The sequence below is a fragment of the Oncorhynchus tshawytscha genome, linkage group LG33 (assembly GCF_018296145.1).
Source record: "Oncorhynchus tshawytscha isolate Ot180627B linkage group LG33, Otsh_v2.0, whole genome shotgun sequence".
NCBI lineage: Eukaryota > Metazoa > Chordata > Actinopteri > Salmoniformes > Salmonidae > Oncorhynchus > Oncorhynchus tshawytscha.
The window spans coordinates 41,457,215-41,484,714 of NC_056461.1; the positions used below are offsets into that span (position 1 = coordinate 41,457,215).

Sequence of the window (27,500 nt, forward strand, 5' to 3'; positions counted from 1 at the left end):
TGGGTAATGTAGTCTTGACTCTTGGTTGACGGTGTTGGGGGATGGGTAATGTATTGATGCTGAAGTGCCAAATCAACACACGACTTATTAATTTTTGTATATATATTTGTATTTATATAGCTTTAAATGTTATGATTAGTTATTTGTGTCTGAAATGTCTGAATCAAAATTACAGTTGGTGCAGAATAGTGCTTTTGGGGGCTGAAGGGGGGGTTCGCCCAGTGAGCCATACAAGCTACAGCCACTGTGAATGTGAATACTGGCAGCACATTAATTCATTAACTCTTGTCAGCACAAGGCCCTGTGTAATGTTTTAATTAGGGCTTGTAAAGAACCACTCATTAACACACACACACACACACACAGACACAGACACAGACACACACACACACACACACACACAGACACAGACACAGACACAGACACACACACACACACACACACACACACACACACACACACACACACACACACAGACACAGACACAGACACAGACACACACACACACACACACACACACACACACACACACACACACACACACAGTAGCCTGCCAGTTTAGCTGTGTGGGCATTATGCATGTCAGTGGAAAAAGATACATGCCAACATGAAACCAGCCACAGTGCTGGGAGATGGGGTGTGGCTGTGTGTGTGTGTGTGTGTGTGTGTGTGTGTGTGTGTGTGTGTGTGGCATCTGTGAAGTCAAGGCATTAGCATCGGTAACAGCGTTGAAGGGTTAACACCTGATTGGAACTCAACCGTGCTAAAATGACACCAGTTTAGTCAGGTTAACCCACTCACTGTGTCTCCGTGTAACGGACTGTAAGGTTAACCCACTCACTGTGTCTCCATGTAACAGACTGTAAGGTTAACCCACTCACTGTGTCTCCATGTAACGGACTGTAAGGTTAACCCACTCACTGTGTCTCCGTGTAACAGACTGTAAGGTTAACCCACTCACTGTGTCTCCGTGTAACGGACTGTAAGGTTAACCCACTCACTGTGTCTCCATGTAACAGTCTGTAAGGTTAACCCACTCACTGTGTCTCCGTGTAACGGACTGTAAGGTTAACCCACTCACTGTGTCTCCGTGTAACAGACTGTAAGGTTAACCCACTCACTGTGTCTCCATGTAACGGACTGTAAGGTTAACCCACTCACTGTGTCTCCATGTAACGGACTGTAAGGTTAACCCACTCACTGTGTCTCCATGTAACAGACTGTAAGGTTAACCCACTCACTGTGTCTCCGTGTAACGGACTGTAAGGTTAACCCACTCACTGTGTCTCATGTACACGGACTGTAAGGTTAACCCACTCACTGTGTCTCCATGTAACAGACTGTAAGGTTAACCCACTCACTGTGTCTCCGTGTAACGGACTGTAAGGTTAACCCACTCACTGTGTCTCCGTGTAACGGACTGTAAGGTTAACCCACTCACTGTGTCTCCGTGTAACGGACTGTAAGGTTAACCCACTCACTGTGTCTCCGTGTAACGGACTGTAAGGTTAACCCACTCACTGTGTCTCCATGTAACGGACTGTAAGGTTAACCCACTCACTGTGTCTCCATGTAACGGACTGTAAGGTTACCCCACTCACTGTGTCTCCGTGTAACGGACTGTAAGGTTAACCCACTCACTGTGTCTCCATGTAACGGACTGTAAGGTTAACCCACTCACTGTGTCTCCGTGTAACGGACTGTAAGGTTAACCCACTCACTGTGTCTCCGTGTAACGGACTGTAAGGTTAACCCACTCACTGTGTCTCCGTGTAACAGACTGTAAGGTTAACCCACTCACTGTGTCTCCATGTAACGGACTGTAAGGTTAACCCACTCACTGTGTCTCCATGTAACAGACTGTAAGGTTAACCCACTCACTGTGTCTCCATGTAACGGACTGTAAGGTTAACCCACTCACTGTGTCTCCATGTAACAGACTGTAAGGTTAACCCACTCACTGTGTCTCCATGTAACGGACTGTAAGGTTAACCCACTCACTGTGTCTCCGTGTAACAGACTGTAAGGTTAACCCACTCACTGTGTCTCCGTGTAACAGACTGTAAGGTTAACCCACTCACCGTGTCTCCGTGTAACGGACTGTAAGGTTAACCCACTCACTGTGTCTCCGTGTAACAGACTGTAAGGTTAACCCACTCACCGTGTCTCCGTGTAACGGACTGTAAGGTTAACCCACTCACCGTGTCTCCGTGTAACGGACTGTAAGGTTAACCCACTCACTGTGTCTCAGTGTAACGGACTGTAAGGTTAACCCACTCACTGTGTCTCCATGTAACGGACTGTAAGGTTAACCCACTCACTGTGTCTCAGTGTAACGGACTGTAAGGTTAACCCACTCACTGTGTCTCCATGTAACAGACTGTAAGGTTAACCCACTCACTGTGTCTCCGTGTAACGGACTGTAAGGTTAACCCACTCACTGTGTCTCCGTGTAACGGACTGTAAGGTTAACCCACTCACTGTGTCTCCGTGTAACGGACTGTAAGGTTAACCCACTCACTGTGTCTCCGTGTAACGGACTGTAAGGTTAACCCACTCACTGTGTCTCCGTGTAACGGACTGTAAGGTTAACCCACTCACTGTGTCTCCGTGTAACGGACTGTAAGGTTAACCCACTCACTGTGTCTCCATGTAACGAACTGTAAGGTTAACCCACTCACTGTGTCTCCGTGTAACGGACTGTAAGGTTAACCCACTCACTGTGTCTCCATGTAACGGACTGTAAGGTTAACCCACTCACTGTGTCTCCATGTAACAGACTGTAAGGTTAACCCACTCACTGTGTCTCCATGTAACGGACTGTAAGGTTAACCCACTCACTGTGTCTCCGTGTAACGGACTGTAAGGTTAACCCACTCACTGTGTCTCCGTGTAACGGACTGTAAGGTTAACCCACTCACTGTGTCTCCATGTAACAAACTGTAAGGTTAACCCACTCACTGTGTCTCCGTGTAACGGAATGTAAGGTTAACCCACTCACTGTGTCTCCGTGTAACGGACTGTAAGGTTAACCCACTCACTGTGTCTCCATGTAACGGACTGTAAGGTTAACCCACTCACTGTGTCTCCATGTAACAGACTGTAAGGTTAACCCACTCACTGTGTCTCCATGTAACAGACTGTAAGGTTAACCCACTCACTGTGTCTCCATGTAACGGACTGTAAGGTTAACCCACTCACTGTGTCTCCGTGTAACGGACTGTAAGGTTAACCCACTCACTGTGTCTCCATGTAACAGACTGTAAGGTTACCCCACTCACTGTGTCTCCATGTAACAGACTGTAAGGTTAACCCACTCACTGTGTCTCCATGTAACAGACTGTAAGGTTAACACACTCACTGTGTCTCCATGTAACAGTCTGTAAGGTTAACCCACTCACTGTGTCTCCATGTAACAGACTGTAAGGTTAACCCACTCACTGTGTCTCCATGTAACAGACTGTAAGGTTAACCCACTCACTGTGTCTCCATGTAACAATCTGTAAGGTTAACCCACTCACTGTGTCTCCATGTAACGGACTGTAAGGTTAACCCACTCACTGTGTCTCCATGTAACAGACTGTAAGGTTAACCCACTCACTGTGTCTCCATGTAACAGACTGTAAGGTTAACCCACTCACTGTGTCTCCATGTAACAATCTGTAAGGTTAACCCACTCACTGTGTCTCCATGTAACGGACTGTAAGGTTAACCCACTCACTGTGTCTCCATGTAACGGACTGTAAGGTTAACCCACTCACTGTGTCTCTGTCTGTCTTTAGGATCACAGCAGTGGTATTCTATAGGAAACAGTGTTCGCTCGGGGAATGTCTCCTGCTATGGAATTAAGGAAGGCTGAATAGATTCACACATTGAACATTCCGGTGTGTGTGTGTGTGTGTGTGTGTGTGTGTGTGTGTGTGTGTGTGTGGCGAAGTAGGAGTGTGGGGGGTGTGGCAGCCGCTACTCTGAACTGAAGCATTTATATTCCTACACTCCCACATGAAAAAATACCATAGTATACTATTGAATAAATACTTGATGTATACTATGGGATAAATACTATAGAATTCACAGCAGTGTTTTTGCAGACATTACTGTAGTGTTTTTTTGGGGATATTTGGTGAAGTTTAAAATTCAGTTTTGGGAGGAGAGATTTAAACCTCAGATGACACGTCTAATCTGCAGCAGGAACTTCCATTTTGGGGCATTGTCTTCCCTATTGGCAAGCAGCCTTAGAGCAGGAACTCCATATATGTGCACTGACATTCATATTGTAATGTGTCCTTAGCAAAGAACTCCGTATATGGGGGAGAGAGAGAGAGAGAGAGAGAGAGACACACATAGAGAGAGACACAGAGAGAGAGAGAGAGACACAGAGAGAGACACAGAGACAGAGACACAGAGAGAGAGAGACATAGAGAGAGAGAGACACAGAGAGAGACACACAGAGAGAGAGAGAGACATAGAGAGAGAGACACACAGAGAGAGAGAGAGACAGAGAGAGAGAGACACACATAGAGACAGAGAGAGACAGAGAGAGAGAGAGACACAGAGAGAGAGACACAGAGAGGGAGAGAGAGACACAGAGAGACACAGAGAGAGAGAGACACAGAGAGAGAGAGAGGGAGAGGGAAAGAGAGACAGAGAGAGACGTGACCATGCAAATTTCCTCACATGCCTCCATACTTCATTAGCCAAAAGCCCACCTCACTCACCTGAATCCCCTTGTTTAATCAGCCTCCCCAACCACCATCCACACCCTCATACCAAACTCTACCAACTACTATCCCTTCCGATATGTTCGTCAGATGGCGAATAAGCCCGAACTCGAGAACTGTAGTACCCCAAAGAATGTAAGAGGGGTGCTGCCCCACCTTGTGGTCCGGCTCTGCCGCTCTGCCGCTCTGCCAAAAGAAAAAAAAAAGGTTAACGTTTTTACGGACTAGGAAATGAAAATGGCGGTTAGATGTTAAAACGCTAAACTCTTTGAGCCCACGGCTGTTTTTGTCTCACTCCCCTTCCAACGTGTCCTGCGTTTCCTGTTAGCACCATAGAGGGGAACAGAATGCATGACCAAGCTCCAGAGAGAGGAAGCTTTCAGGAATGGTCTTATATCACAAATACTAGAGACAAATTCAGAGGAAGAAAATCAATTCAACACGTTGGCTTTATAAACTGCCAGAAACCTCTGTTCCAGGATGTGGTAAAGTACCAGGATGTGGTAAAGTACCAGGATGTTGTAAAGTACCAGGATGTGGTAAAGTACCAGGATGTGGTAAAGTACCAGGATGTGGTAAAGTACCAGAATGTGGTAAAGTACCAGGATGTGGTAAAGTACCAGGATGTGGTAAAGTACCAGGATGTGGTAAAGTACCAGGATGTGGTAAAGTACCAGGATGTTGTCTCTGGTTTTGAATCTGAATTTAGAGAAATGAATTTGGAAACTGAATCTGAATGCATCTGAGAAGTTAAATATATGAAACATTGAACATTTCGAAATGATAGTTTGTAAACTTGATACACAGAAAATGTATGCAATATCTACCATCTCTCCCTCTCTTTCTCTCCCTCTCTTTCTCTCCCTCTCTTTCTCTCCCTCTCTTTCTCTCCCTCTCTTTCTCTCCCTCTCTTTCTCTCCCTCTCTTTCTCTCCCTCTCTTTCTCTCCCTCTTTCCATCAATAAAAGGTATTTTTGCTTAAAGCAAAACAACTTGGCATCCAGGTTAACATGACGACTCCAATACAGTTTAACCATTGTGTGTGTCTTTATTCCTAATGGGACTCTCCTCTCCCCGTCTTACAGAGATCGAGGCCAAGGAGGCTTGTGATTGGCTGAGGGCTGCAGGGTTCCCACAGTATGCCCAGCTCTACGAAGGTAAACACACACTGCATCACCACACTGCATTACCACACTGCATTTCCACACTGCATTACCACACTGCATTACCACACTGCATTACCACACTGCATTACCACACTGCATTTCCACACTGCATTACCACACTGCATTACCACACTGCATTACCACACTGCATTACCACACTGCATTACCACACTGCATTTCACACTGCATTACCACACTGCATTACCACACTGCATTACCACACTGCGTTACCACACTGCATTACCACACTGCTCTACCAAACTGCTTTTTTACACTTCATTACCACACTACCACACGTTACCACACTGCATTACCACACTGCTCTACCAAACTGCATTTTTTTACACTTCATTACCACACTGCGTTACCACACTGCATTACCACACTGCTTTACCACACTGCATTACCACACTGCATTACCACACTGCATTACCACACTGCTCTACCAAACTGCTTTTTTACACTTCATTACCACACTGCGTTACCACACTGCATTACCACACTGCTCTACCAAACTGCTTTTTTACACTTCATTACCACACTGCATTTTCACACTGCATTTCCAACAGCTGTTGTGTCTCATATTGAGAGTTCGGTCAATTCCTCTCCTCTCTCCCATCCCCCTCTGTCTCTTCTTTCTTCACCATCATCTCCTCTTTTCCCTAAATTCCTCTCCCTTCCTCTCTTAATCCCTCCTCTCCTCATTTCTTCTCATCTCTCATCTCTTCTCCTCTCCTCCCTCCCTCCCAGGGTCTATTTCTATTCTGTAATTTAAAGGGAGGGGTCATGGGAATGGCCTCTGCTATCTCTGACTGCCTGGAACACCCTCCCTCCCACCCTCGCTCCCTCCCTCCCGACCTCCATCTCTTTGTCTCTCTCACTCCCTCGTTCATTCTCACCCCCATGTTTCTCTCTCTCACCCCCACTCTCTCTAGAAAACCCATTGAGTTGATTTCTATGCGGATTCATCCAGTGAGGAACAGACAGGATACAGCCGTCGTCATCTAACAGATCTTTATTCCACTCCTCCCTTCTGTTTTGTCCCTCTCTTCTTCTCCTATTTGGTCCCTCTCTTCCACCCATCTCCTATAGTCACTCTCCACTCCCTCTATCCCCCTCTCCTCCTCCTCCTCCTCCACCCATCTCCTAAAGTCACTCTCCGCTCTCCTCCTCCTCCTCTTCTCCTCCACCTCCCCCTCTCCTCCTCCCCCTGCTCCTCCCCCATCTCCTCCTCCTCCTCTATCCCCCCTCCTCCCCCTCCTCCTCCTCCCCCGTCTCCTCCTCCTCCTCCTTCCCCTCTCCTCCCCTCCTCCCCCTCTCCTCCCCCCTCCCCCCCCCCCCCCCTCCTCCCCCCCTCCTCCTCCTCCCCCCTCCTCCCCTCCTCCCCCTCTCCTCCTCCTCCTCCCCCCCCCCCCCCCTCCCCCCCTCCTCCTCCTCCTCCTCCTCCTCCACCTCTCCTCCTCCTCCTCCTCCTCCCTCCTCCCCTCCTCCCCTCCCCCCCCCCCCCTCCTCCTCCTCCTCCTCTCCTCTGTTTAGTTGTCCTGTACTATAGATAGTCTTTAATACTGGGTTAGGTCTAGCACTGTGTTTCTGCCGACAGGACTGTGTGTTTCTGTGGCTTACTGTAGATTCACCCTCTCTCTCCACCACACACACAAACAGAAAAGTGTGTGTGTGTGTGTGTGTGTGTATTTTTCCAAAGACACTCTGTCATTCCCCCCAGATTAAACTCTTTTCAGGGTGCTGGCCTGTAGCCTGTAGCTGTGTCCCAAATGAATGGGCCATAGTCTGTGACCACTAGCAGTCAGTGACTTCATTGATCTGTAACTATAGTACTGCTGCAGTCTGCTGGAATCCATCTCTGCCTCTCTCTCTCTCTCTCTCTCTCTCTCTCTCTCAGACTCCCAGTTTCCTATAGATATCTTGTCAGTGAAGAGGGACCATGATTTCTTGGACAGGGACCTGGTGGAACCTCTGTGTCGGTAAGAGAACACACAAACACAACATTCTGTGGTTCTGTAGACTACATTACTTAGAACTAACACCATTCTGTAGACTACATTACTATGGCATATTGTGGAGTAGTCACATATCTCTCTGTGACATTAGAACTGTATCTCTGTGACATTAGAACTGTATCTCTGTGTGACATCATAACTGTATCTCTGTGACATTAGAACTGTATCTCTGTGACATCATAACTGTATCTCTGTGACATTAGAACTGTATCTCTGTGACATTAGAACTGTATCTCTGTGACATTAGAACTGTATCTCTGTGTGACATTAGAACTGTATCTCTGTGTGACATTAGAACTGTATCTCTGTGTGACATTAGAACTGTATCTCTGTGTGACATTAGAACTGTATCTCTGTGACATTAGAACTGTATCTCTGTAACATTAGAACTGTATCTCTGTGACATTAGAACTGTATCTCTGTGACATTAGAACTGTATCTCTGTGTGACATTAGAACTGTATCTCTGTAACATTAGAACTGTATCTCTGTGACATTAGAACTGTATCTCTGTAACATTAGAACTGTATCTCTGTAACATTAGAACTGTATCTCTGTGACATTAGAACTGTATCTCTGTAACATTAGAACTGTATCTCTGTGACATTAGAACTGTATCTCTGTAACATTAGAACTGTATCTCTGTGACATTAGAAATGTACTGTGACATTAGAACTGTATCTCTATGTGACATTAGAACTGTATCTCTATGTGACATCATAACTGTATCTCTGTGTGACATTAGAACTGTATCTCTGTGTGACATCATAACTGTATCTCTGTGACATCATAACTGTATCTCTGTGACATCATAACTGCATCTCTGTGACATTAGAACTGTATCTCTGTGTGACATTAGAACTGTATCTCTGTGTGACATTAGAACTGTATCTCTGTGTGACATCATAACTGTATCTCTGTGACATCATAACTGTATCTCTGTGACATCATAACTTCATAACTGTATCTCTGTGACATCATAACTGTATCTCTGTGACATGGGGCAGCAGGCTAGCCTAGTGGTTAGAGTGTTGGACTAGTAACCAGAAGGTTGCAAGTTCAAATCCCTGAGCTGACAAGGTACAAATCTGTCGTTCTGGCATTTAACTCACTGTTCCTATGCCGTCATTGTAAATAAGAATTTGTTCTTAACTGACTTGCCTAGTTAAATAAATGTTAAAAAATTAGAACTGTATCTTAGTGACATGAGAAATGTATCTCTCTGTGACGTAAAAACGGTGTCTCTTGGTTGTTTCAGACGTCTTAACACTCTGAACAAGTGTTGCTCCATGAAACTAGACGTCAGCCACCCCAGGAAGAAAGTAAGTCATCTCTCCTGTCTTTTATTATCTCCAAACCGACATGAATGTCTGCTGGTAAAGAGGTGATCTGAATGATCTGAATGAATATCTGCTGGTAAAGAGGTGATCTGAATGATCTGAATGAATGTCTGCTGGTAAAGAGGAAATCTGAATGAATATCAGTTTTGTATGTTTTTTTGTGACTGATCCATTGATACGTATGAATCAGAGAAAAATGCAAAATGCTGGAGACTCACATTCAGAGGATACGGGCCTGTACTTTGCAGGGTCAGAATGAAACAAAATATATTCTGCCACCTTGTGGTAAGTTATGGATATAGCACCATTCAACGAGTAAAACCAATGATTTTGATCACATAGAACTGACTTTGACAATAACAGGCCCATGTTTAAACCCCTATAACAGGCCCATGTTTAAACTCCTATAACAGGCCCATGTTTAAACTCCTATAACAGGCCCATGTTTAAACTCCTATAACAGGAGGGGTTAGAGGAGACAGGTAGTCTAGGGGTTAGAGAAGGCAGGTCGTCTAGTGGTTAGAAAAGGCAGGTAGTCTAGGGGTTAGAGGAGGCAGGTAGTCTAGGGGTTAGAGGAGACAGGTAGTCTAGGGGTTAGAGAAGGCAGGTAACCTAGTGGTTAGAGGAGGCAGGTAGTCTAGTGGTTAGAGGGGACAGGTAGTCTAGTAGTTAGAGGAGACAGGTAGTCTAGTTGTTAGAGGAGACAGGTAGTCTAGTGGTTAGAGGGGACAGGTAGTCTATTTGTTAGAGGAGACAGGTAGTCTAGTGGTTAGAGGAGGCAGGTAGTCTAGTGGTTAGAGAGGCAAGTAACCTAGTGATTAGAGGAGGCAGGTAGTCTAGTGGTTAGAGGAGGCAGGTAGTCTACTGGTTAGAGGAGGCAGGTAGTCTAGGGGTTAGAGGAGGCAGGTAGTCTACTGGTTAGAGGAGACAGGTAGTCTACTGGTTATAGGAGACAGGTAGTCTAGGGGTTAGAGGAGGCAGGTAGTCTACTGGTTAGAGACAGGTAGTCTAGGGGTTAGAGGAGGCAGGTAACCTAGTGGTTAGAGGAGACAGGTAGTCTAGGGGTTAGAGGAGGCAGGTAACCTAGTGATTAGAGGAGGCAGGTAGTCTAGTGGTTAGAGGAGGCAGGTAGTCTAGTGGTTAGAGGAGACAGGTAGTCTAGTGGTTAGAGGAGGCAGGTCGTCTAGTGGTTAGAAAAGGCAGGTAGTCTAGGGGTTAGAGGAGGCAGGTAGTCTACTGGTTAGAGGAGACAGGTAGTCTAGGGGTTAGAGGAGGCAGGTAGTCTACTGGTTAGAGGAGACAGGTAGTCTAGGGGTTAGAGGAGGCAGGTAACCTAGTGGTTAGAGGAGACAGGTAGTCTAGGGGTTAGAGGAGGCAGGTAACCTAGTGATTAGAGGAGGCAGGTAGTCTAGTGGTTAGAGGAGGCAGGTAGTCTAGTGGTTAGAGGAGACAGGTAGTCTAGTGGTTAGAGGAGGCAGGTCGTCTAACCCCTAACAGGCCCTAGGTTAGAAAAGGCAGGTAGTCTAGGGGTTAGAGGAGGCAGGTAGTCTAGTGGTTAGAGGAGGCAGGTAGTCTAGTGGTTAGAAAAGGCAGGTAGTCTAGGGGTTAGAGGAGGCAGGTAGTCTAGTGGTTAGAGGAGGCAGGTCGTCTAGTGGTTAGAGGAGGCAGGTAGTCTAGTGGTTAGAGGAGGCAGGTAGTCTAGTGGTTAGAGGAGGCAGGTAACCTAGTGATTAGAGGAGGCAGGTAACCTAGTGATTAGAGGAGGCAGGTAGTCTAGTGGTTAGAGGAGACAGGTAGTCTAGGGGTTAGAGAAGGCAGGTCGTCTAGTGGTTAGAAAAGGCAGGTAGTCTAGGGGTTAGAGGAGGCAGGTAGTCTAGGGGTTAGAGGAGACAGGTAGTCTAGGGGTTAGAGAAGGCAGGTAACCTAGTGGTTAGAGGAGGCAGGTAGTCTAGTGGTTAGAGGAGGCAGGTAACCTAGTGGATAGAGCGTTGGTCCACTAACCGAAAGGCTGCTAGATCGTATCCCCGAGCTGACAAGGTAAAAATCTGTCGTTCTGCCCCTGAACAAGGACGTTAACCCACTGTTCCTGTTCCTTCGTCATTGTAAATAAGAATTTGTTCTTAACTGACTTGCCTAGTCAAACTAAAAATAATGTGTTATGCAGTAGTACAGACCAATATACTATATTCCCTCTCTGTCTATAATCCCTCTCTCTCGATACTCCCTCCCTCTCGATACTCCCTACCTCTCTATACTCCCTCCCTCTCTATAATCCCTCTCTCTCGATACTCCCTACCTCTCTATACTCCCTCCCTCTCTATACTCCCTCTCTCTCTCTATACTCACTCCCTCTCTATACTCCCTCTCTCTCTATACTCCCTCCCTCTCTATACTCCCTCTATATACTCTGTCTCTATACTCCCTCTATATACTCCCTCTCTCTATATACTCCCTCCCTCTCTCTATACTCCCTCCCTCTCTCTCTTTACGCCCTCCCTCTCTATACTTACTCCCTCTCTATACTTCCTCTCTCTCTATACTCCCTCTATATACTCCCTCTCTATACTCTCTCTATATATACTCTCTCTCTATCTATACTCCCTCTATATACTCTCTCTCCAGACTGATGATTCAGACGACGATGACCCGCTAGCCATCAGTAAGAGATGGACCTTTGAATGGAACAGCCGGCGCTGGTCCCGCCTCCAGGACATGCACTTCCTGCTGGGCTCGCCCAATGAGAGCAGTCCTGAGGGGTGCCAGGGGGAGGGGCGACTGAGGAGCACAGTGAGCAGTGAGAGCGTCCTGACGGACCTGAGTGAACCAGAGATCACGGATATATCCTCTCTGCACAGTCAAGACTCTCTGGGAGCCATGCTTCCTGACTCTGTCTCTATGGTCTCACTGGCAGGACCCTACCAGGTTAGTCTGTCTTCAGGTCTGCTTCCCAAATGGCACCTTATTCTCTATGTATTTGTGGTATATAAATTATCTTCGGGATCGGTGTCCCTTCCACGGGACGGTTGAGCTAACCTAGGCTAATGCGATTAGCATGAGGTTGTAAGTAACAAGAACATTTCCCAGGACATAAACATATCTGATATGGGCAGAAAGCTTAAATTCTTGTTAATCTAACTGCACTGTCCAATTTCCAGTAGCTATTACAGTGAAAGAATACCATGCTATTGTTTGAGGAGAGTGCACAGTTTTTAACATGAACAGTTATTAATAAACACATTAGGGATGCATGGTTTGTCTAAAACGAAGTCTAAAATGTTGCACGTGCACAGCTGCCATCTAGTGGCCAACATCTAAATTGCAGCTGGGCTGGAATAATACATTATGTCCTTTCTCTTGCATTTCAAAGATGATGATACAAAAAAAATACAAAAGAAAGGGTTTTTTTTTCTTTGTATGATCTTTTACCAGATCTATTGTGTTATATTCTCCTACATTCCTTTCACATTTACACAAACCTCAAAGTGTTTCCTTTCAAATGGTACCAAACAATATGCATATCCTTGCTTTAGGGCCTGAGTTACAGGCAGTTAGATTGGGATTTGTCATTTTAGGAGAACATTTAAAAAAGGGCCGGATCCTTAAGAGGCAAGACGCAACCATTTTGTTTTTGCGTCAAGATTAATAACAGAATGAATTGACATGTGCATTCCCATAATGCACTTTGACCTGACGCTGGTACGGCAATGAGCCACTCTTCCTCCCGGAAAAGTCTTGCCCGGTCCAAGACCTCCTCGGTCACGTTGGACAGCTCCCGTCTGGTGTTCAACCTTCCCATGTCACCCTGCTCCCCTGTAGACTCCGCTGGCTTCCTGTCGAAGCTGCCGTCCACTACAAGACCATGGTGTTTACCTCACAGAGCAACGAGAGGAACTGTCTCTACCTACCTTCAGGCTATGCTCAGACCCTACATCCTAACCCAAACTCTCTGCTGTCTCTGGTCTCTTGGCTGTGATAGGTGGTTGTCTCAACTAGCTATCTTAAGAAGAATGTACTACAATAAGGGACTCTGGATGAGAGAGAGAGAGTCTGCTAAAGGACTAACATGTCAATGTAAATGAATGGTCATTGTTAATAAAGTTATTTAGGTCAAAACAATACATCATCCTCCTTTTTTAAGTCTGAGATACAGCGCTGAATGATTCCCAGTAAACGCTCGTACTAAAAGCAACTCAAAGAGTTTACGCGTCTTTTACTCGTGTAAAACCTTTCAATGTGTCATATCACAAAATGAACACGGGACATCATGTGTTTATATTGCACTACTGTCTTTTTCACGTCACAACAGTTCTGTCTCTTCAAGTGTCTACATTTTTATTGTGCTGTACACAAGTTCAGTGAAAAGTATTTATTTTCCCAACAATGTAGTAATCAGTATACTGTATTACACTATAAAGTAAATGAAAGTAAAGTAGAACTTAAAACCACTGAATATAAACATCTTTAAGGGCTGTAATGGTCTGAAGACCCTGTGAGAGGGAATGGTACAAGCCGGACTGTTTCATGTCTGAGCTTCAATGTCCTTCTCTCACATGTTACAGTGTCATTGTGCCCCAGTGTTTTGTCCCACGTTGACCCCTGATCGTCAGTCATGTCAGCTGTGTCAGTGCGATACTGGACCTGTCTGTTGTGTGACAATCCAAAGCTTTCTTCATGACATTTTTTTTAAATGTCTGAACATACCTCTCTACCAGCCATCTGAACATACCTCTCTACCAGCCATCTGAACATACCTCTCTACCAGCCATCTGAACATACCTCTCTACCAGCCATCTGAACATACCTCTCTACCAGCCAGTCTGAACATACCTCTCTACCAGCCAGTCTGAACATACCTCTCTACCAGCCATCTGAACATACCTCTCTACCAGCCATCTGAACATACCTCTCTACCAGCCATCTGAACATACCTCTCTACCAGCCATCTGAACATACCTCTACCAGCCATCTGAACATACCTCTCTTCCAGCCATCTGAACATACCTCTCTTCCAGCCATCTGAACATACCTCTCTACCAGCCATCTGAACATACCTCTCTGCCAGCCATCTGAACATACCTCTCTACCAGCCATCTGAACATACCTCTCTACCAGCCATCTGAACATACCTCTCTACCAGCCATATGAACATACCTCTCTACCAGCCATCTGAACATACCTCTCTACCAGCCATCTGAACATACCTCCTTAACAGCCATCTGAATATACCTCTCTACCAGCCATCTGAACATACCTCTCTACCAGCCATCTGAACATACCTCTCTACCAGCCATCTGAACATACCTCTCTACCAGCCATCTGAACATACCTCTCTACCAGCCATCTGAACATACCTCTCTACCAGCCATCTGAACATACCTCTCTACCAGCCATCTGAACATACCTCTCTACCAGCCATCTGAACATACCTCTCTACCAGCCATCTGAACATACCTCTCTACCAGCCATCTGAACATACCTCTCTTCCAGCCATCTGAACATACCTCTCTTCCAGCCATCTGAACATACCTCCTTAACAGCCATCTGAATATACCTCTCTACCAGCCATCTGAACATACCTCTCTACCAGCCATCTGAACATACCTCTCTACCAGCCATATGAACATACCTCTCTACCAGCCATCTGAACATACCTCTCTACCAGCCAGTCTGAACATACCTCTCTACCAGCCATCTGAACATACCTCTCTACCAGCCATCTGAACATACCTCTCTACCAGCCATCTGAACATACCTCTCTACCAGCCATCTGAACATACCTCTCTACCAGCCATCTGAACATACCTCTCTTCCAGCCATCTGAACATACCTCTCTTCCAGCCATCTGAACATACCTCTCTACCAGCCATCTGAACATACCTCTCTGCCAGCCATCTGAACATACCTCTCTACCAGCCATCTGAACATACCTCTCTACCAGCCATCTGAACATACCTCTCTACCAGCCATATGAACATACCTCTCTACCAGCCATCTGAACATACCTCTCTACCAGCCATCTGAACATACCTCCTTAACAGCCATCTGAATATACCTCTCTACCAGCCATCTGAACATACCTCTCTACCAGCCATCTGAACATACCTCTCTACCAGCCATCTGAACATACCTCTCTACCAGCCATCTGAACATACCTCTCTACCAGCCATCTGAACATACCTCTCTACCAGCCATCTGAACATACCTCTCTACCAGCCATCTGAACATACCTCTCTACCAGCCATCTGAACATACCTCTCTACCAGCCATCTGAACATACCTCTCTACCAGCCATCTGAACATACCTCTCTTCCAGCCATCTGAACATACCTCTCTTCCAGCCATCTGAACATACCTCCTTAACAGCCATCTGAACATACCTCTCTACCAGCCATCTGAACATACCTCTCTACCAGCCATATGAACATACCTCTCTACCAGCCATCTGAACATACCTCTCTACCAGCCATATGAACATACCTCTCTACCAGCCATCTGAACATACCTCTCTACCAGCCATCTGAACATACCTCTCTACCAGCCATATGAACATACCTCTCTACCAGCCATCTGAACATACCTCTCTACCAGCCATCTGAACATACCTCCTTAACAGCCATCTGAATATACCTCTCTACCAGCCATCTGAACATACCTCTCTACCAGCCATCTGAACATACCTCTCTACCAGCCATCTGAACATACCTCTCTACCAGCCATCTGAACATACCTCTCTACCAGCCATCTGAACATACCTCTCTACCAGCCATCTGAACATACCTCTCTACCAGCCATCTGAACATACCTCTCTACCAGCCATCTGAACATACCTCTCTACCAGCCAGTTTGAATCTGGGTTCCCTGGCACATTGGTGAAGTGCAGAATTCTGCTCTGGCTCACAAATGTCTGGAATTGATTTTAACATTGTCCATTACAATTTGCTCAGACAAACTGCATGATGAGAACAACCTTCTCAGTCTGGTATCATGTATTGTCTATGTTTATTTAACCTTCATTCAATCTTTATTTAACCTTTATTCAACTAGGAAAGTCGGTTAAGAACAAATCTTGATTTTACATTGACGGTCTACATTGGCCAAACCCGGACGATGCTGGGCCAATTGTGCACCGCCCTATGGGACTCCCGATCTAGGCCGGTTGTGATACAGCCTGGAATGGAACCGGGGTCTGTAGTGATGCCTTTAACACTGAGATGCCTTGCCTTAGACCGCTGTAATACAGCCTGGAATGGAACCGGGGTCTGTAGTGACTCCTCTGACACTGAGATGCAGTGCCTTAGACCGCTGTGATACAGCCTGGAATGGAACCGGGGTCTGTAGTGACTCCTCTGACACTGAGATGCAGTGCCTTAGACCGCTGTGATACAGCCTGGAATGGAACCGGGGTCTGTAGTGACTCCTCTGACACTGAGATGCAGTGCCTTAGACCGCTGTGATACAGCCTGGAATGGAACCGGGGTCTGTAGTGACTCCTCTGACACTGAGATGCAGTGCCTTAGACCGCTGTGATACAGCCTGGAATGGAACCGGGGTCTGTAGTGACTCCTCTGACACTGAGATGCAGTGCCTTAGACCGCTGTGATACAGCCTGGAATGGAACCGGGGTCTGTAGTGACTCCTCTGACACTGAGATGCAGTGCCTTAGACCGCTGTGATACAGCCTGGAATGGAACCGGGGTCTGTAGTGATGCCTCTAACACTGAGATGCAGTGCCTTAGACCGCTGTGATACAGCCTGGAATGGAACCGGGGTCTGTAGTGACTCCTCTGACACTGAGATGCAGTGCCTTAGACCGCTGCACCACTCAGGAGCCCCTGTGAAGTGATTTGTGACGTTCTGAACACGTCTAACTACTTAGAGTGTGAGTCAACCACTATCATAACATGTTATTTTGAAATGGGCCTACAAAGTCTGTGTAAACCTTTCCAACACTCACCAGGGAACTCCCAGGATGCAACGGGACCTGTCATTGTGTTTTCTAATCACTCCATTATGATCGTCTCCATTTTTCCATAAAGGGTTTGGGACACTATTTGCCAGTGCTTCCATTTCCACAATACCCTGATGTCCCGTGAGAATTTATTTTAGCGCTGCCCTTCACAGTTTTGTTGGAAACATTACTCTAGGTGTCCCGGTAGACACAACCTTGTTCCACTGACAGCTCTCCTCTGTGTGTAGAATGATTTCAAGTTTTCTTCAAGGCCAACCCTCCATGATGTATTAGAAGACGTTTGAGAGCTTGCTGTCGGTGTTGCTCTGGCTACTTGTTTAGCGTTCAGTGGTGCTTTCTGGAAGTTCTCTGTTAGCTTCCTGGAAGTTCTCTGTTAGCTTCCTGGAAGTGCTCTGTTAGCTTCCTGGAAGTGCTCTGTTAGCTTCCTGGAAGTTCTCTGTTCGGCTTCCTGGAAGTGCTCTGTTAGCTTCCTGGAAGTTCTCTGTTAGCTTCCTGGAAGTGCTCTGTTAGCTTCCTGGAAGTGCTCTGTTAGCTTCCTGGAAGTGCTCTGTTAGCTTCCTGGAAGTGCTCTGTTAGCTTCCTGGAAGTGCTCTGTTAGCTTCCTGGAAGTGCTCTGTTAGCTTCCTGGAAGTTCTCTGTTAGCTTCCTGGAAGTGCTCTGTTAGCTTCCTGGAAGTGCTCTGTTAGCTTCCTGGAAGTGCTCTGTTAGCTTCCTGGAAGTGCTCTGTTAGCTTCCTGGAAGTGCTCTGTTAGCTTCCTGGAAGTGCTCTGTTAGCTTCCTGGAAGTGCTCTGTTTTGCTTCCTGGAAGTGCTCTGTTCTGCTTCCTGGAAGTTCTCTGTTCGGCTTCCTGGAAGTGCTCTGTTAGCTTCCTGGAAGTTCTCTGTTAGCTTCCTGGAAGTGCTCTGTTAGCTTCCTGGAAGTGCTCTGTTAGCTTCCTGGAAGTGCTCTGTTAGCTTCCTGGAAGTGCTCTGTTAGCTTCCTGGAAGTGATCTGTCACAGTTGACAGTGCATGTCAGAGCAAAAACCAAGCCATGAGATCGAAGGAATTGTCTGAGGAGCTCCGAGACAGGATTGTGTTGAGGCACAGATCTGGGGAAGGGTACCAAAATATTTCTGCAGCATTGAAGGTCCCCAAGAACATAGTGGCCTCCAACATTCTTAAATGGAAGAAGTTTGGAACCACCAAGACTCTTCCGAGAGCTGGCTGCCCGGCCAAACTCTCCCAATCGGGGAGAAGGGCCTTGGTCAAGGAGGTGACACAGAACCTGATGGTCACTCTGACAGAGCTCCACAGTTCCTTGGTGGAGGTGGGAGAACCTTCCAGAAGGACAACCATCTGTGCAGCACTCCACCAATCAGGCCTATATGGTAGAGTGGCAAGACAGAAGCCACTCCTCAGTAAAATGCATGACAGCCCACTTGGAGTTTGCTAAAAGGCACCTAATGGACTCTGACCATGAGAAACAAGATTCACTGGTCTGATATAATCAAGATTGAACTCTTTGGCCTGAATGCCAGGGGTCACGTCTGGAGGAAACCTGGCACCATCCCTACAGTGAAGCATGGTGGGGCCGCATCATGCTGTGTGGATGTTTTTAAAAGCAGCAGGGACTGGGAGACTCTGAATGTCCTTGAGTTGCCCAGCCAGAGCCCGAACTTGAACCCGATCAAACATCTCTGGAGAGACCTGAAAATAGCTGTGCAGCAATACTCCCCATCCAACCTGACAGAGATTGAGAGGATCTGCAGAGAATAAGGCAAGAAACTTCCCAAATACAGGTGTACCAAGCTTGTAGCGTCATACCCAAGAAGACTCGAGGCTGTAATCGCTGTCAAAGGTGCTTCAACAAAGTAACAAAGTTCCCCCATGTATGTGTAGATTCATGAGGAAAAAAACTATTGAATCCATTTTAGAATAAGGCCTGAATAAAGTCAACAGGCCTGAATACTTTCTGAATGTATCCAAGAGTTACCGGGACAAAGTCAATGTGCGTGTGTTCAGGTTAGTTGAGGTAAATGATATAATATGTACATGTATGTAGGGGTATAGTGACTATGCATAGATAATAAACAGCAAGTAGCAGCAGTGTAAAAACGGGGGGGTAAATGCAAAGTGTGTGGAGTAAATGTAGTCTGAGTTTTTATTCCTCTGGTTGCTCTATTTATGTATTCTTTATTTCCAGCCCCCAAGAGACCTGTCCCACTACAACTCTCTACCAATCAAAAGCAGCCGTCACGGCCAGGGAGGGCGGAGTCCGGCAAAGGCCTTCCTGCGTCGCATGGAGATGATGCGTACCTGGGGGCCGTCCTCCAAGAGGAAGTCAGGAAGTGGGCGGGCGCCGCTCGTCATCAGTGGGCCGGTCCTACATGGGGAGGAGCCCCAGGCATTACAGATGCTCCACTGTGTTCCCATCAATCAATCAGAGGACAGTCCTCATCCTCCCCACCAATCAGATGACAACTCGTCCCCTATCGCCCTCGGTAATGGCAGCAAGGGCCAATCGGTGACGAGCGGTGTGAGTTCCATGCGTCCCTGTGTGAAGGATTCTGTCTCCAAGCCTAAAAGAGGAAGTATGTACCTGGAAGACATGGAGCTGCTCTCTGGCGCCCCCCATGTTCGGAGGACTGAAGCACAACAGAGCCCGTTCAGCAGGAACCACTTCCGTTCATACGAGGACCTGCTGGTCCACATCCCCAAGAACCACAAACCAGGCACCTTCCCCAAAGCCTTGTCTATAGAGAGTCTAGCCACAGCCACCAACCACCAGCACCAGACCCCTTCTCCCTCCCCACTCCACCCCAGCAAAGGCTCCCTCTGGACGGGTACGGCTCTGTCCAAGAAGCCTCCCTGTCCTGGAGCTCCGCGGGGCAGCAGGGTGAGTGTGTATGATAACGTCCCCGGGTCTCACCTGTACGCGTCCACAGGTGACCTGCTGGATGTGGACCGAGACGATCACCTGTTCCCCCACCTGGATGACATCATCAGTCACGTCAGCGGCCTGCAGCAGATTGTAGACCACTGGAGTCGCAGCATGCTGACGGAGGGTGGGGTGGGGGAGGAGGGGGAGGCAGGGGAGGGAAGAGGGGTGAAGATGAGGGGGAGGGGGAGAGGAGAGGACCACACCCAGTGAGGGGGAGGGAGAGGGGAGGACCACGCCCAGGGAGGGGGAGGGAGAGGGGAGGACCATGCCCAGTGAGGGAGAGAGAGACGGGGTCTCCCTGATTGACATAGAGTCTACAGGGACCAGAGAGAGGAGAGACTCAGGAGTAGGAGCTTCCCTTACCAGACCACGGTGAGTGTCTGTCTCTCGAAGGTAACTTTTATGTATACTGGTCAGTCTCTCTGGTCAGTCTCTCTGGGTCAGTCTCTCTGAGTCTTTTGTCTTTAATTTCTCTCTCTCCCCCCTCCCTCCCTTCCTCCCTCCAGTCTGCGGTGGCCGAGCTTCCGCCTCCCTGAAAATCTGCGCCAATCAGGCTCCGCACTGCAGATCAGTAGCCAATCAGCAGGCCAGCTCAGCCTGCTCCAGAAGTTCTCTCTGCTCCGACTCACAGCCATCATGGAGAATTACTCCATGTCTAACAAACACGGCTGGACCTGGTAGGTGTACACCCCCACACACACACACACACACACACACACACACACACACACACACACACACACACACACGCTCACCTCTTCTACATTCTCTCTCCATTGCCCAGGTCTGTCCCTAAGTTTATGAAGCGTTTGAAGGTCCCTGACTACAAGGAGAGAAGTGTGTTTGGTGTTCCCCTCATCGTTCACACACAGCGCTGTGGTTACCCTCTACCTCTTTGTCTACAGCAGGCCCTGAGACATCTCAGGACGCACTGTCTTGACCAGGTATATACACACACACACACACACACACACACACACGCATACACACACACGCATGCATACACACCCACTTTGCCAAAGCACAGCCCCCACACCACTAGAGGGATATCAACAGACCATCAACTTACTACGATGAGACAAGGTTGAGTATAGCGAGATCTCCTCCACCACACAAAGACCGAGTTGTGAAGGTGTGAAGTCTCGTATACTGGCATTGAGACAGTAGTGTAACTCTCTCCCTCTACTCCTCTCTCCCTCTCTCCCTCACTCCTCTCCCTCTACTCCTCTCTCCTTCTCTCCCTCTCTCCTTCTCTCCCTATACTTCTCTCTCCCTCTCTCCTTCTCTCCCTCTACTCCTCTCTCCTTCTCTCCCTCTACTCCTCTCTCCTTCTCTCCCTCTCTCCTTCTTTCCCTCTCTCCTTCTCTCCTTCTCTCCCTCTACTCATCTCTCCTTCTCTCCCTCTACTCATCTCTCCTTCTCTCCCTCTACTCCCCTCCTTCTCTCCCTCTCTCCTTCTCTCCTTCTCTCCTTCTCTCCCTCTCTCCTTCTCTCCTTCTCCTCATCTCTCCTTCTCTCCCTCTACTCCTCTCTCCCTCTCTCCCTCTCTCCTCTCCCTCTACTCCTCTCCCTCTCTCCCTCTCTCCCTCTACTCCTCTCTCCCTCTCTCCTTCTCTCCCTCTACTCCTCTCTCCCTCTCTCCTTCTCTCCTTCTCTCCCTCTACTCATCTCTCCTTCTCTCCCTCTACTCCCCTCCTTCTCTCCCTTTCTCCTTCTCTCCCTCTCTCCTTCTCTCCCTCTCTCCTTCTCTCCCTCTACTACTCTCTCCCTCTCTCCTTCTCTCCCTCTACTCCTCTCTCCCTCTCTCCTTCTCTCCCTCTACTCCCCTCCTTCTCTCTCTCTCTCCTCTCCCTCTCTCCTTCTCTCCTTCTCTCCCTCTACTCATCTCTCCTTCTCTCCCTCTACTCCCCTCCTTCTCTCCCTCTCTCCCTCTCTCCTTCTCTCCTTCTCTCCTTCTCTCCCTCTACTCATCTCTCCTTCTCTCCCTCTACTCCTCTCCCTCTACTCCTCTCTCCTTCTCTCCCTATCTCCTTCTCTCCCTCTACTCCTCTCTCCTTCTCTCCCTCTACTCCTCTCTCCCTCTCTCCTTCTCTCCCTCTACTCCTCTCCTTCTCTCCCTCTCTCGTTCTCTCCCTCTCTCATTCTCTCCCTCTCTCCCTCTACTCATCTCTCCTTCTCTCCCTCTACTCCTCTCCCTCTCTCACACTACTCCTCCTTCCCTCTACTCTTCTCTCCCACTCTCCCTCTCCCATTCTCCCTCTCTCCTTCTCTACTCCTATCTCCCACTCTCCCTCTCTCCCTCTCTCCCATTCTCCCCCTCTTTTCCTCTACTCCTCTCTCCCATTCTCCCTCTCTCCCACTCTCCCTCTCTACTCCTCTCTCCTTCTCTCCCACTCTCCCTCTCTACTCCTCTCTCCTTCTTTCCCACTCCCCCCACCCCCTCATTCCTCTCTCTCCCCTGCTCCCTCTCCTAGGTGGGTCTGTTCCGTAAATCTGGTGTGAAGTCTCGTATCCAGGCGTTGAGAGAGGAGTGTGAGACCAGTCCTGACAGTGTGTGTTACGAGGACCAGTCAGCGTACGATGTAGCAGACATGGTTAAACAGTTCTTCAGAGACCTTCCTGAACCTCTACTGACCAGCAAGCTGGGAGAGACCTTCCTACACATCTACCAATGTAAGAACTCACACTCATGGAAGCATGCACAGGGGTGGCAGGTGTGTGGTTAGAGTGTAGAGGTGGCAGGTAGCCTAGTGGTTAGAGTGTAGAGGAGGCAGGTAGCCTAGTGGTTAGAGTGTAGAGGAGGCAGGTAGCCTAGTGGTTAGAGTGTAGAGGAGGCAGGTAGCCTAGTGGTTAGAGTGTAGAGGAGGCAGGTAGCCTAGTGGTTAGAGTGTAGAGGCGGCAGGTAGCCTAGTGGTTGGTTAGGAGTGTTAGAGTGTAGAGGGCAGGTAGCCTAGTGGTTAGAGTGTAGAGGCGGCGGTAGCCAGTGGTTAGAGGGTAGCCTAGTGGTTGGTTAGAGTGGTTAGAGTGTAGAGGCGGCAGGTAGCCTAGTGGTTAGAGTGTAGAGGCGGCAGGTAGCCTAGTTGGTTAGAGGTAGCCTAGTGGTTAGAGTGAGGCGGCAGGTAGCCAGTGTAGGGCGGCAGGCCTAGTGGTTGGTTAGAGTGGTTAGAGTGTAGAGGCAGGTAGCCTAGTGGTTAGAGTGTAGAGGCGGCAGGTAGCCTAGTGGTTAGAGTGTAGAGGCGGCAGGTAGCCTAGTGGTTAGAGTGTGGCGGCAGGTAGCCTAGTGGTTAGAGTGTAGAGGAGGCAGGTAGCCTAGTGGTTAGAGTGTAGAGGCGGCAGGTAGCCTAGTGGTTAGAGTGTAGAGGTGGCAGGTAGCCTGGTGTAGAGGCGGCAGCCTAGTGGTTAGAGTGTAGAGGTGGCAGGTAGCCTAGTGGTTAGAGTGTAGAGGTGGCAGGTAGCCTAGTGGTTAGAGGTGTAGAGGCGGCAGGTAGCCTAGTGGTTAGAGTGTAGAGGTGGCAGGTAGCCTAGTGGTTAGAGTGTAGAGGTGGCAGGTAGCCTAGTGGTTAGAGTGTAGAGGTGGCAGGTAGCCTAGTGGTTAGAGTGTAGAGGTGGCAGGTAGCCTAGTGGTTAGAGTGTAGAGGTGGCAGGTAGCCTAGTGGTTAGAGTGTAGAGGTGGCAGGTAGCCTAGTGGTTAGAGTGTAGAGGCGGCAGGTAGCCTAGTGGTTAGAGTGTAGAGGTGGCAGGTAGCCTAGTGGTTAGAGTGTAGAGGTGGCAGGTAGCCTAGTGGTTAGAGTGTAGAGGCGGCAGGTAGCCTGGTGTAGAGGTGGCAGGTAGCCTAGTGGTTAGAGTGTAGAGGAGGCAGGGTAGCCTAGTGGTTAGAGTGTAGAGGCGGCAGGTAGCCTAGTGGTTAGAGTGTAGAGGCGGCAGGTAGCCTAGTGGTTAGAGTGTAGAGGTGGCAGGTAGCCTGGTGTAGAGGCGGCAGATAGTCTAGTGGTTAGAGTGTAGAGGTGGCAGGTAGCCTAGTGGTTAGAGTGTATAGGTGGCAGGTAGCCTAGTGGTTAGAGTGTAGAGGTGGCAGGTAGCCTAGTGGTTAGAGTGTAGAGGTGGCAGGTAGCCTAGTGGTTAGAGTGTAGAGGCGGCAGATAGTCTAGTGGTTAGAGCGTTGGACTAGTAACTGAAAGGTTTGCTAGATCAAATCCCGGAGCTGACAAGGTAAAAATCTGTCATTCTACTCTTGAACAAGGCAGTTAACCCACAGTTCCTAGGTAGGCTGTCATTGTAAATAAGAATTTGTTCTTAACTGACTTGCCTAGTTAATTTAAGGTTAAATATATATATATATTTTTTTAAACACCCCCTTAATCCAGAACTTTTCTACTTTCAGCTCAAATATCCTTGATTTGTTCCCGTGGGTCGCAAAAAGTTAAATTAGCCTGAGCTGAATGAAATCTAAAAGTCTGTGAAAATCAAAAGCTTGGTGTACACTCAGTGTGCCTTGTTGACATTTCACAGAGAAACAGGAATGAATATGAAAAGCGTATACTAAAATAGGAAAATGCTACATGTCACGTCTCAAAATTGATATGCATCAAACCTAAATATAGTTTTATGTCTTGCTGATTCAAGAAGAAAGCTGACCAGTTCAACAGGAATGTGAACCTGACTGGTAGACAGTAGTCTTAATCTAGCGTAGCCTAGCTGAGTTCAACAGGAATGTGAGTCTGACTGGTAGACAGTAGTCTTAATCTAGCGTAGCCTAGCTGAGTTCAACAGGAATGTGAACCTGACTGGTAGACAGTAGTCTTAATCTAGCGTAGCCTAGCTGAGTTCAACAGGAATGTGAACCTGACTGGTAGACAGTAGTCTTAATCTAGCGTAGCCTAGCTGAGTTCAACAGGAAAGTGAACCTGACTGGTAGACAGTAGTCTTAATCTAGCGTAGCCTAGCTGAGTTCAACAGGAATGTGAACCTGACTGGTAGACAGTAGTCTTAATCTAGCGTAGCCTAGCTGAGTTCAACAGGAATGTGAAACTGACTGGTAGACAGTAGTCTTAATCTAGCGTAGCCTAGCTGAGTTCAACAGGAATGTGAACCTGACTGGTAGACAGTAGTCTTAATCTAGCGTAGCCTAGCTGAGTTCAACAGGAATGTGAGTCTGACTGGTAGACAGTAGTCTTAATCTAGCGTAGCCTAGCTGAGTTCAACAGGAATGTGAGTCTGACTGGTAGACAGTAGTCTTAATCTAGCGTAGTCTAGTTGACAAGATGCAATTTTCCTGATTTCTGGCCCGTTTTTTCTCTGGTTGATCGTGTCACCCTGATTCTGTCCATCATCCTACAAGGGTAAAAACTCCAATAAATTCTGAATGGAATTATGAGACATGAGGTTTGGGACCATTGGTTTTCTTAGAGGATTATCTAAACAATTACCACTGAGTAGTACATCCACCATTTTTGCAACACAGAAATCATTGTATGTTCCAAATTCTCCTGCATCTCTCTCTCTCTCTCTCTAGTTATTTTCTCTCTCTCTCCCTCTCCCTCTCTCTCTCTCACTCTCTTGCTCTTCTCTCTCTCTCTCTCTCTCTCTCTCTCTGTCTCTCTCTCTCTCTCTCTCTCTCTGTCTCTCTCTCTCTCTCTCTCTCTCTCTCTCTCTCTCTCTCTCGCTCTTCTCTCTCTCTCACTCTCTCTCGCTCTCTCTGTAGATGTCCCTAAGGAGCAGAGGTTGCAGGCCGTGAGGGCGGCCATCTTGCTGATGTCAGACGAGAACAGGGAAGTGCTCCAGACGCTGCTCTGCTTCCTGCGTGATGTCACTTCCTGTGTAGAGGAGAACCAGATGACCCCTATGAACCTGGCTGTGTGTCTGGGCCCCTCCCTGTTCCACCTCAACATACTGAAGAATGACAACCTGTCCCCCAGGTACACACACACACACACACACACACACACACACACACACACACACAGAACATCCGCTGACCTGTACTGCATTAACAATGTGGTTTAGTTTTGGGCCTCCCACCTGCTCCCCTCTGTTACCATCTCACTAACTCCTCCCCACAGTCACTAACTCCTCCCCTCCTCTCCTCCTATAGGTCGATCCAGAAGAAGTATGCTACGGGCCGTCCGGACCAGAAGGACCTGAGTGAGAACCTTGCCGCCACACAGGGCCTGGCTCACATGATCACTGAGTGCCAGCACCTGTTTGAGGTGAGAAACAACATCTCTGTTGAGAAGTATTTCATGGACTAGTTAATAACTAACTGTAAGGTTAAAGGTGAGATCGCCTTTGCAGTAAACAATGTGGATGTCGGGCTCAAGCGTGAATTACATTTAAAAGTCAAGGGTGTAGTGTCATGTCAGCACATTGTACTTTGTTTAAGTTCTGGTCCTAATTAACCAGTCTGATTCCTACTGTTTGGTTGCGTAATTCCAACCAAACAATAAATCATTCCGATTTATTTGATTTTTCTAATTGGTCTTTTGACCAATCAGATCAGCTCATTTGACGATAATTGATCAGAATGTGGCTGGCGAAGTAAACACAGCCTTCGTAATATACCTCATAGCTGATACACACACATACCAGTCCTGTCCCATTCAGATCCCACAGGACATGGTAAGCCGGTCCCATAACTCCTACATGGAGGCTGAGTTACTAGCGCCCCCTCTGGACGAGCTGCGTAAGACACATGACGAGGAGGACGAGGAAGAGGAGGAGGAGGAGGAGGAAGGATCCTACCACACACACATGGAGGGGCTGGTCCAGGGACTACTAAAAGAGGCCAGAGACAACAGCAAAGGATGGGTATCCCGGGCTACCACTGACCACACTGAACTGGCCTGCAAAAAGGTGTGTGTCTCATACCTAATATGTATACCATCACACACTCATACCATCACACTCATACCATCACACACTCATACCATCAAACCCTCATACCATCACACACTCATACCATCACACACTCATACCATCACACACTCATACCATCACACAATCATACCATCACACACTCATACCATCACACACACCATCACACACTCATACCATCACACACTCTACCATCACACACTCATACCATCACACACTCATACCATCACACACTCATACCATCACACATCACACTCATACCATCACACACTCATCATACCATCACACACCATCACACATTCATACCATCACACACTCATACCATCACACTCATACCACTCATACCATACACACACTCATACCATCACACACTCATACCATCACACACTCATACCATCACACACTCATACCATCACACACTCATACCATACACACACTCATACCATCACACACTCATACCATCACACACTCATACCATCACACACCGCAGACATATT

At 47.7% G+C, this 27,500-nt stretch overlaps 1 protein-coding gene across 1 annotated transcript in view; it reads left to right on the forward strand.

The window, feature by feature from the left end:
• Window positions 1-27,500, forward strand: part of LOC112238404 (stAR-related lipid transfer protein 13-like) — a 117,101-nt gene that overhangs the window by 85,683 nt on the left and 3,918 nt on the right. Inside the window, 12 exon segments of the mRNA XM_042311105.1 lie at window positions 5,806-5,877; window positions 7,787-7,868; window positions 9,162-9,225; window positions 11,866-12,165; window positions 19,396-20,280; window positions 20,327-20,511; window positions 20,640-20,810; window positions 20,918-21,077; window positions 22,608-22,806; window positions 25,835-26,048; window positions 26,225-26,339; window positions 26,734-26,982. Coding sequence (XP_042167039.1) covers window positions 5,806-5,877; window positions 7,787-7,868; window positions 9,162-9,225; window positions 11,866-12,165; window positions 19,396-20,280; window positions 20,327-20,511; window positions 20,640-20,810; window positions 20,918-21,077; window positions 22,608-22,806; window positions 25,835-26,048; window positions 26,225-26,339; window positions 26,734-26,982 — 2,696 coding nt within the window.